The 11,208-nt window shown below is 46.4% G+C and overlaps 1 protein-coding gene across 4 annotated transcripts in view; it reads left to right on the forward strand.

Moving 5' to 3' along the window:
- Positions 1–11,208, forward strand: part of Chn2 (chimerin 2) — a 252,893-nt gene that overhangs the window by 219,021 nt on the left and 22,664 nt on the right. For all 4 annotated transcript variants that reach the window (XM_021231033.1, XM_005076808.4, XM_040738919.1 and 1 more), the window contains one exon: positions 5,623–5,700. In XM_021231033.1, coding sequence (XP_021086692.1) covers positions 5,623–5,700 — 78 coding nt within the window. The remainder of the gene's footprint in view (positions 1–5,622; positions 5,701–11,208) is intronic.

Consider the following 11,208-nt stretch of genomic DNA (forward strand, 5'->3'; position numbering starts at 1 on the left):
ATATTACCAGACAAAGCCATCGGCTGAGTAAAAAGCCTGTGCCGAGGGTGGCAGGGCCAGCTACAGCAGCATGGCCTGGGAGAGTGTTCGGGACGCAGAATCTCAGGTCTGGTCGCATGCAAAATGAACCAGACGGTGAGAGATCAGGCACCAGCACCTCTTACTTTCTCCCAGGGCACCCCATAGCTGACTCTGTGAGGAGCCACATGACTTACAGGCAGGAGATTCCAGACCTGGATCTGCTTCTGGGTCTAGCTCAATAGCTCTGTGGTAAGAGGCCACAGACCCAGAGCTCCTTCTCCTGAAGAAAAAGAGGTTTCAGAATGAATGCCAACCACAGTTGAGATACAAACAGCTTATCGTATGTCCACATGACTAACCAAGTCTGTACAATATAGTTTTTTAATGACTGCTATTTAATAGAACTAAGTCATAATTGTAGAAAATGCCAAATATATAATGGAGGCCTGTGATAACTTCTCCATCCAGAGATACTATGGCTTATGTCCCACAGTTTGGAATTAGGGAAATATTTTGGTCCATTTCTCTTAAGAAATGCAGAATATGCCTGTATCTGGCTCACGAGCCTGCTCATCCCCTAATAATATGGGGGAGAGATGCTTCCATCATTGCGGTGTTTTGACCACTTTGGTTAATGTTTATGTAATATACCATTACACACTTGAAACGTCACTTATTTGCCATTTTTCCTATATGGAATATTTTGGCCTTTTCCCATTGCTCAATATTATAGCTTTGATTAATCTCTCTCCCTGTCTTTCCCTGTCTGTCTCTCTTCCTCCCTCCCTCTCTGTGTCTCTGTCTCTCTCTCTCTCTCTCTCTACACACACACACACACACACACACACACACACACGTCTCTCTCTGCTCCCGCCCCTGTGTGCGTGTCTATGTGTCTATTTAAATCTTTGTCCTCAGAGCTATCTAAAGTTGCTGGAAATAGAACCACTGGCTCCACTTTCAGGCCTTTAATAAGTCACCACCTAGTTTTCCTCAGACATACTCTAACTGCCACCAATACCAGTAAGGTCTAAGGGAGCCTGCCTGTGGCTCCCTGGCCAGCACGTGTAATACTGAATTTCGTCTTCTGCACTGCCATGAGGCAGCAGAAGCGACAGTCAGGCTAGTGATTGCAGACAGCTTGGGTTGAAAACACTCAAGGAAGACTCAGACACAGACAGGGCGTGTAAAGGGCCCAGGACTACAGACACTGTTGCTGGGGTCAGGGGACTGATGATGACTCTTCAGCAAGCCTCTTTACAGCGCCTCACGGGGACACACTTGGGATCTGAGGGGAAATAAGGAGCCTGTGGTAAGTCCCTATTTCCGAAATCTGCAGGAAAGGCAGGAGGTCATGGCTCCTAGAGACGGAGAGGGGTCTGTCAGGAGTGGGTGGGGAAGCAGCCAGTGAGGCCCCATCTTTGTCCCTGATGCTGGGCACCCCAACGGCTGCTTCTCACATCTTTTCAGCCCCTGACTTATCCTCTTTTCTTCATCTGACAGCATTCCATTGCTTTCTTATTACTGGGGGGCCTTCCTGGATGTGAGATCCTGAACATGGAGAGAAAGAACAAAGAGAAACTCTAAAAATAGAATTCCAACTCTCATTATAGGCAGGGGGAAAAAGAGTGGGAAGTGGCAAGCTTTTTCCCCATGTATTCATAGCCTCACCTACTTGCCAAGGTATCTTTAGCAGACACCGCTTCCTAGAGGACATGGGGAGGGCAAACCCCCTCGTTAAGAAGCCAGTCTGCTTAGGCTAAAGTGGTCAAAGAGTCGATCTTTGTTATGTGTATTCACCACAATAAAAAATAAAATTTGTTCTTTGGTAAAAGAAGCCCAGACTTCCTTAGAAATGCCAACAGACTGCCTGCCTGCCTGCCTGCCTGCCTGCCTGCCTGCCTGCCTGCCAGATTTGGGACCTTGGGCAAAGTATTTAAGTTTGCAGTTCATGTGTCCTCCCTCATCTGTAAAATGGAAGGACTTAGCACAGTACTGCATTGGAGGCTCACACATCCTTAGTGAATCCAAACATGGAATGTACCTAGTATACTACCTGGCGTGTAGTAAACACACTTAGATGCTTACGGTATTAACTTAAGCCAGGCAGGCTCCCATGGAGGCAGATTGCTCCTTATTAGGCAATGTCCTTCAGGTGATCACAGTGGGAGTTCTACAGGTTTCCAGGGGTTCTGCCAAACAGCCTCCAACACACAGCACAGCCCGTCGAAACAAAGACTGAGCTGGCCCGGGGAGACTCCCAGGCTTAAATAGAGCATACAGAGAAATGGGCCTCATCTCAAATGTACAGATAGATGGAGATGGGTGCTGAGGTCAGTGACTGGCGCTGTGGAGGAAGGGAAGGACTGAAGTGCTCCCCTGGAGATTGCAGGGAAGGATGAAGTGCTCCCCTGGAGATTGCAGGGAAGGATTGAAGTGCTCCCCTGGAGATTGCAGGGAAGGATGAAGTGCTCCCCTGGAGATTGCAGGGAAGGATTGAAGTGCTCCCCTGGAGATTGCAGGGAAGGACTGAAGTGCTCCCCTGGAGATGTGCAGGGAAGGATGAAGTGCTCCCCTGGAGATGTGCAGGGAAGGACTGAAGTGCTCCCCTGGAGATTGTAGGAAAGGATGAAGTGCTCCCCTGGAGATGCGCAGGGAAGGACTGAAGTGCTCCCCTGGATGTGCAGGAAAGGACTGAAGTGCTCCCCTGGAGATGTGCAGGGAAGGATGAAGTGCTCCCCTGGAGATTGCAGGGAAGGATGAAGTGCTCCCCTGGAGATGTGCAGGTTGAGAGCCCATGGGGGGCGTTTCCTAACAGGAGGTCATCAGGAGATTCTTGTAACCATTCTTTTCCTGTAGTAGGAGGGTGGCCAGTGTCCCCGAAGCTACCATCCCCTGGGGAGCTAACACTCAGTCCCTGCGGAGAGGACTCTAGAGGACAGTGTTGTGGATCCTGCCCATGGCTGAATGCGTCCTGTGTTTGGGTAAATGATCTGGAAACTGCATGAAACAGAAGCCACTGTCATGAATAGAAATAAAAATCGCTGGTTATAAGTAATGACACACATGCAAGAAAAAAAGATTAAATCTTCTATTCAACCAGAAATCCACCACAAGGAGAGGACTCTGTTACCCGCTTGCCTTGTAAAGAGTCATTTAGTCTGATTCTCAAATGGTGTAATCGTACACTGCCTCGCACACACTGCGGTGCTGGCGCTTCACGTCAATCAAAAGGTCTCTGTCCCTTTACTAGCAACGACGGTTTGAGAAAAGTCTTTTTCCCTGGCCTCCAGCATTTTGCCCCTAGGCTAATACTGGAAATGTTTGTGAGGTATACCAACCCCCCCAACCCCCATTCAGCCCCTTCAGAGACAGCTGAACCTCAGGACTGAGTCAGGACTGCATCAGGGAAAGGAGTCATTAGGAGAAAATGGCCTTGGGCCTTAGAAGCTGGGGCGTGGGCAGTGATGATCACACTGAGTGGGAGACCCCACCTCGTGTGGGGACACCTTTGCTCTCCTTTCTCCAGACTCCTGGCTCCCTCCATGTACTAGGACTTTCTAGAACCTTGTGTGTGTTCAGTGGCTGCTGTAGTAAGGAATCCCGTGAGAGACTTGCAGGGGGAAGCAAGGGTAGCCCAGGCACAGGGGGTTACCTGCCTTCCTGGTGCAATGGAGAATCAGAGTTGCCACAGGTTTCACTAAAACTGTGGTAAGTTCAATGTTATTAGAAAGGCAGGGGGCTCCGCCAGTGGGAAGTGTGTGATCGTTTTCTTGGCAAGGGCGGCACTGGACTAGAATTTGCATGTTGGTGAGGATGTAGGTGTGTTTAAATGATGTTCCAATATTCTAAAGAAGAGCAGGAGCTGCTTCGTGGGGAAGCTGAATATTCCAGAAAAGATATTTCTGGGGAACTGTGGGGCAAACGAATATTGAGACCAGTTAAAGCTAACAAGGTCAGGACTTGTTTCATCCACAGAGTGTGGGATTCTGCTATTGACACAAGATATGTGTCCTTCAGCAAATTATGTTACCTCGTAGGGCCTCAGTATTTTCATCCAGAAAATGGGCATAAGCATCTTGGCTCTTATGCTGGAAATCAAATGAGTAAGTGTACTTTAGTGCATTCTCAGTGTTGCCTGCCTGACATAGTATAAGTTCCTGCAAGAGACATAAGTTTTGGCCACTGTTTCTGAAAAACACGTAGCAAGATGAAATGGGAGAATGGACTTCTGAACCAAGCTGAAATGATGGGGCATGGAAATGGAGAATCACACAGGGAAATGACTGAGGTCAAGAATTGCCACTGGGCACTTGGAGGGACTCTGCTTAGACACAGGCCATGTCTCATAGACCACAAGATGAAACTCAAGAATCCTCCATCTCTCTGTTCACCCAGCCCTCTGCATTCTCTTTGCTTTCTAGCAAAGTATTGATTTTACTGTCTGTCTGGTATTAGCTGCATTAAAGTACTCCCAAGACACCCCAGTCCCCCACTTCTACTAAGGGAGAGACCTGGGATCTAACACTGTCATCCCAAAGGAGGCCGATCCAATGCTTTTAGAACCACAAAGGGCATGAAGGTAGGCTGGGCACTAACAGAATGCACATCTGAGGTGCTTTGTTTAACAGGAAAAACAGCGGTGACGTTGGGGTTTTAGTTAAAGTGTGTCTCCCGTGGGATCGCAGGAGCAGCGGGAGGCAATGGGGGAAGATGGCCGAATCCCTAAGAGGGGCGGCCTTGCCCTCTGACCTTCTGGCCTGGGAGTTTGCTGAATCCAGAGCAAGTGCTTTGCACTTCTCCCACAGGCTGCTTGGGCCCAGACGGTTGCAGTTTGATAAATGTGTAGGAATAAAGATAATGTTTTCAAGTACTGGGCAGCTAAAAGAAAATAAACAAAAAGTGTGAGTTTATCCCTGTAAGATTAAACAACCATGTGGGTTTAAAGGTTTAGTCTGTTGGACCCAGGGTGAGGTTCAGAGGCCTAGAATAATAGGATGCAGCTTTGACTTGGAGCACCACAAGGGGGAGTGGAGAGAGAGAGAGAGAGAGACAGAGACAGAGACAGAGACAGAGACAGAGACAGAGACAGAGTGTCTCTGTGTGTGTCTGTGTCTGTGTGCCCACATGAGCATGTGCACGCATTGCTGCCTCCAGGATCCCCTCTACCGACTGAATAATCTGGGGGTGGCTACACATGAATGTGTGCTATTGTTCCCGGCACATGCCTGACTTAAGAAACAACACAAAGCAGGCCCATCCCTACTCAGCCAGAGCCCCCTCCATCACTCAATCAGTCCCTTCCAGGTCACATGCCTCAGGGCTCTGCAGACAGGACACAGCTGCCTTAAATCTGCTGCCACAGTCCCAAAGCTGTGCTGGCTTTAGAGAGCTCCACGAGGGGAGACTCAGAAGATCTGAGACCCAAGCACTATGTTCTCTCAGGAGCTGTGGCTAGAAAACGAGAGAAAATGCGCCGTGGTTCGGAAGTCCAAGCCTGGCAGGAAGCGCCAAGAGCTGCTGGCCATTGCGTTTGGGGTGAAGGTGGGACTCAAAGGTGGCTTTCTTTGGTCTCCTCTCAAGCTCTTTGCTTGTTCACAGATCTCCTCACTCGTCCGAAGAGCTGCCCTCACGCACAACGACAACCACTTCAACTATGAGAAGACACACAACTTCAAGGTGAGTGTCCACATCCTCTCTGCTGCCCTGGTGGGAGGGAGATGGGGGTGGCAGAGGCTCCTTGATGACTACCATCTGGTCTCTAGTCAGACAGGCAGGAGGCAGAAAATTCCTTTGTTTCCCACATAACCCTTCTGCTGCTGCCGTGTGTCTAACTGGAGGCCGGAGAAAGCAGCTGGCTCCGCACTGCCGCTCTTAATACCTACACATGTATTGACTTAGTTCTGGGAAGCCAGGCCCACTTCCTCTGCATCTTTCCATGCCCTGGGAGAGGGGAGCTGAAGAGTCCCAGTTGGTGGCATTTAGAAGTGTTCTGCACAAAACCGAGCAGTACTTTTCCACCCAGAAGAAGGGCTGCTGCCGTCTGCGAGAGTGCAAACAGTTGTCCACTTCGTGCTTGCTGTTTTGTCTTTTGTTTTCCGTGATTCTAAAGAGCCTGTTTCACACAGACAGCTGCAGGGGTCATGGGGAGAGAGCCCATTCGCTGGCTTGTGTGGGTGCTTTGGGTTCAGGGGCACCTCACAGCCTGGCCAAGCTTGCCCCTGCTCTCCAGTCTAAACAGAAAGATAGGGGACCTGGTGGGAGTGTAAGTTGTTTTCCCCAGATGGATGCAAGCTGCCGCCAGAAAATTAAGGCCTGATTCTTTTGCCCTGCTATGTGGTCCAATAAGTACTCAAAGGGGAAACTGATGATAAAATGCCAGCATGGAAAGCTGCTGGGGGTGGGGGAACGATGGGGCCACCTTAGAGATTCCCCTAAGTGAATGATATGGGTCGTGATATATGAAGCTGGGGGTTTTCAGATGCAGGATTCAGAAGAGAAGAAGAGGTAGGGACTTAAACTGTTTCTTGCCCTCCTCTGTTGAACTCTGCTTTCCTTCTGGTGCCTCTGACCATGGAAATGAGATCGAGCAACAGCAACAAGGAAACCATTTCTGCTGCTGATCATGAAGAGTCAGCCCTTCCTAGGGATATAAGTGCACCCACTAAATTGGCATTCGTGTTAGCCTGGTCTGTTTCTGTGCTTCTTCTTTAGAAAAGTATACAGCTCAGTCCTTTGCCTCCTGTCCTTGACCAGAGAAATGGTGTGGTGTTTGAGGTCTCTTCCATGCTAAGACTTTTATCTTCCTCCCATCACTGAACAATGACAGGTCTGGAGCATGAAAAGTCCGCTTTTATTTTCTCCTCCTGGTTTTCTGTGATCTGTTCTTTCCTTAAGAGAGTGTTTTTCTGACTTTTGACGGAAACCCTGGTTTGAGCATCCTGTAGATGCATTGCCAGCCATGACAGGATAAGTCTTGCTGGATCTGCAGATCCCTTTCCTTCCTCTCCAAAATTCCAATGATTGTGCTCTGAAGGTGCAGCTTGATTGCATTAGCATGAAATAGCTTCCCAGTGGATATTCCACATGAGTTCAAAACATATGTGTACTCAGGTGATGGACACTTGACAAACCAATGCCAGTCTGCTATACCTTACATCTCTGAAGGGGAAATTTTAAGACACTTTGAAAAAGAATAGTTGAATCTTACTTCCTAACTTTGTTCCCAAGATATATTGGTAGAAGAACAAAGCATTCAGTGTGCCATGGAGAGAGAGTAGGGGAAAAAACCCCAGCATATATGTGTTGTCCCAGGTGGATCCATGAGACAGACAGGAACACACCCCCTTTTGTGGCTTACACAGACATCTTTGAAACCTAAGAGGCCCTGGAGTAGCTGCAGCAGTTAACTGTGGCTTTCCATGGTACTGTCCCTGCCTTTGTTCTTTAGAATAAGTGCCTGGGGATGGAGGAGGCATTCGCGGTGTTGTTATTCATTCCTTCCACCCTAGGTCCCTTACCTTCTTCTTACCTTCAACTGACTACAGACAGAAACTTAAAACATGATTGTTTGGGAAAACATTCTAAAAACATGCCACTGCTGTAAATATAGTCATGGGTTTTTAGGAATAAGTCACTAAAGAAAGCAGGCATTTACCAACAGTCCACTAGCTCCTTGTAATTTGTGTTTCAGACCTTAACTTTGCATCAGATTTTTATTTATGTTGACTTCTAATGGGTTGCATCCTGGAACTTTCCTAATTTATTATTGGAAGATATTATGCATATAGCATGGAGTTGAATAACAAGAATGTATAGCCGTGGTTGTTGTGCTTATCAGCAAATAGCTTTTTCTTTGCTCCTATCTGAACTCTTACCTGAGATAGGAATCTGCCAGCAGAGCCTGCTACCGAACCCCTCAGGTCTGTTGTGGTGGTGCAGTTAAGGAACCCTCTTCCATGCTATACTCAGGAACTTCTCTGTCCCCTGGATAAGAATTCATTTGATGTACATTTGAACTATTACTGTTTTACCCTTCTGTGCCTGGAACTCCCCTCCGTCTTTGTGTTTGTTTTTCTCTGTGACATATTGTTTTAACTTTATGTCCTCACTTCTACAGGCTCTTCTTACTTTCCACTATTCTTATCTTCCTCTCGTTGAATATGTATAACAAAATGAAATTAAATCTGATGATACAATCTTTAAATGTGTTCTACCATATACCTGAATGCCCTTCATTTGTTTAAAAAGTAAATGAAGAATGGAAATTTTTAGGCCTGTATGCCATGTGCATTTCCCCCAGTTTTCAAGAAGTTTGTCATTATCTATGAGGACTCCAGTAAGCTCCTGCCTCTGTCATAACAAATAAACACCAACTTGCCAACTTAAAACAACCAAAATTGACTGGGTGATGGTAGTATTTGCCTTTAATCCCAGCACCTGGAAGGTAGAGGCTGGAAGATCTCTGAGTTCAAGGCCAGCCTGATCTACAGAGCTAGTTCCAGGATGGCTAGGGCTGTTACACAGAGGAAACCCTATCTCAAAAGATAAACAAGTTTTAGATGTCAGAGTCTATAGCCAAACTGTGGGCATTGTCTCCTTCTGGAGATGTCCCATGCTCTCACCTACCTATCCATGTGGCTGGCAATCCTCGGGGTTCCCTTGACTTGTTTTCCTCTCCATCTTCATTTCACCATCTTCTGTGTCATTGTAGGTGTCTTTAAGGTCACCAGTCATTGGATGTTGGGATCATGTTACTCCAGCATAGCCTCTTTCTAATTATGTTTCCTAAGATTCCATTTTCTAAAGACCACATGCTCAGTGACCAAGGGTTGGACTCTATCATACCTCAAGACATAGTGTAGTTCGTTCCAAGCACTTCATTGGTATTTTCAGGAGACTTGAGGGGGAAGGACCTCTTCCTCATGCTGAGGATGAGGTACATCTTTTTCTCCACACATGAGTTCAAGCCTGCCATTTTACTAGAGGCTTTCAGGCTACAGGATGAAATCTTTTGATAGCAACTAATTCCTACTAAGTGTCATCCCCTAGTGTGGGTACCACTGCTAAGATCCATGTTTATTCATTCAATAGCTTTAAGGTTTACATTGATTTATTTTTTTCCTATTGGTGCTTCATTGGTCTGACAGAAAGTGAAGAATTTTCTTGGTCTCTTTATTAAAGATTTCTTCATGAATAAGAGATACAGTAAGGACACAGAGATCTTAAAGCCTTCCACTTGAAGTGTTGCATCTGAACTGTCTATTTGCTGTGGTTTGTTCCTGTGGATGACATATATGTTACCATTAAGGATCTGGCATGGCTATTAGTTAATATGTGTGGTTAGGCAGTTCTAGCTGCATAATAGGTGTAGCCTGATGCAAAACAAAAATGTGAGCTATCATGTTAAAATAGTAGGCAAGACAGGACAGCAGAGCCATTACCCAAGATGGCCTATGACCACTGTGCCATTTCAGTGACAGGACTGCCCCGTAGCAAAGTTGGAGAGGAAGTGTGTTCATCTCTAGCACACCATGTTGTTTCTCTTGCATCATGATCCTGTCTGCTGTTACCCCACTGATTCCTCTGCTGAGACATGCCATCATTATTCAATAACCCCCGGCTCCTCCTCCACCACATTCTTCCAGGGTTTCTTTCTGCTGCTAGGACACATGTTCTACTTTGTTTGAAAAAATCATCTGGTTTCTAATTAACCTACATGGGAAGTTATTCAGGGTCCTATGTTAAGTCTCTGTGATTAGTCAAGACTTACTGTTGCTGCACAGTGAGGAGCTGTGTTAGTAAGCTTTCTATCACTATTACAAAATCCCTGAGATAAACCCAATTAAAGAGGAAAGGCTGGTTTTTGTTTGTTTGTTTTTGGTTGTTGTTGTTTTTGTTTGTTTGGGGTTTTTTGTTTGTTTTTTGGCTCATGGCTTCCAAGATGCATGGTTTCTTGCCTCTGTCATTTCTGGGGTATGGGGTAAGACAGAACATCATGAATCAAAGTGCATGTTAGAGCAAAGCTGCTCACCACATAGCAGCCAGGAAGTAAACAGAGAAGCAGAAAAGTTCTGGGTCCCAATATCTCCCCAAGGACACACTCTCCAATGCCCTTAACTTCCTCCAACAAGGAAAACTTCTTCTACCTCCTAAAGTCACTACCACCTTCCAGTAGCATAATAGCTGAGGACCAAGCCTTCAACCCATGAGTTTCAGGGGGAACTTTTAAAATCCAAACAGTGACAGTATATGCTTAACTTTGAAAGAGCTTGTTTGTGACGGTAACAACTTAATTAATCCAGTTGTCCTGGTTTAAACGGATCCTTTGGGACTTAGTTACATGCCATTTTACCTAAAGCGGTGTTTCTCAAGCTCCTGGTAGACTGACCCTTTCACAAGGGTTGCCTAAGACAATTGGAAAAGGGATATATACATTATGATTCCCAACAGTAGTAAGATTACAGTTATGAAGTAGCAATGAAAATAATGTTATGATTGGGGGTTCAGCACAACACGGAGTGCAGTATTAAAGGGTTGCAGCATTAGGAAGGTAGAGAACCACTGTGTTCACAGCAGGAATTTCAGTCAAGTTGTGAAAACAGTTTTTAGAGAAGGGTCTCATGTAGTTGATGCCTGAACTTTGTTCCAGGGTGGTCTTAAAGTGTGTCTCCTACCTACCTAGTCTTTGTGTGTGTCACTGTGTCTTCGTCACTGTCCCTGGGAATCCCTAGCAGAACAGCAGAGCCCAGGATGAAGAATGGGCTCTGATGCAACCCCCAGCAGAGTGTCCATGTTAGGCCACACAGCTTCTTAGTGTCCGGTACTGGCTACAGAGTCTGACCCCTATCACGTGCGTAACTGTTTTTAATTTTTTATGGGCTTTGTCTGGATTTAAATAACACTTTAAATCCAGTCAAAGGACTAATTCAAAAGGACTATTCTAAATGACTAAATGCCCGACCCTGGCACTTTCCACCCAGAGAAATAGCCTTTTGTGTTTTGTATGGGACAAGAGAGTGAGCACCAGTGGTCACAATTCATACTAGGGGACTCCTTCTGAAACTTTGCAGAAAAGAGAGCTTCTCGGGCATTTATGCCTTTACTCCACCAACACAGACTGCAGGCTGCTTGTGTACCAGGTGCCAGAAAGTGCTGAGGGAGAAATGGCTGCACTCTTGTGCCAAG

The sequence above is a fragment of the Mesocricetus auratus genome, unplaced genomic scaffold (genome assembly GCF_017639785.1).
Source record: "Mesocricetus auratus isolate SY011 unplaced genomic scaffold, BCM_Maur_2.0 Super-Scaffold_100676, whole genome shotgun sequence".
Taxonomy (NCBI): Eukaryota; Metazoa; Chordata; class Mammalia; order Rodentia; family Cricetidae; genus Mesocricetus; species Mesocricetus auratus.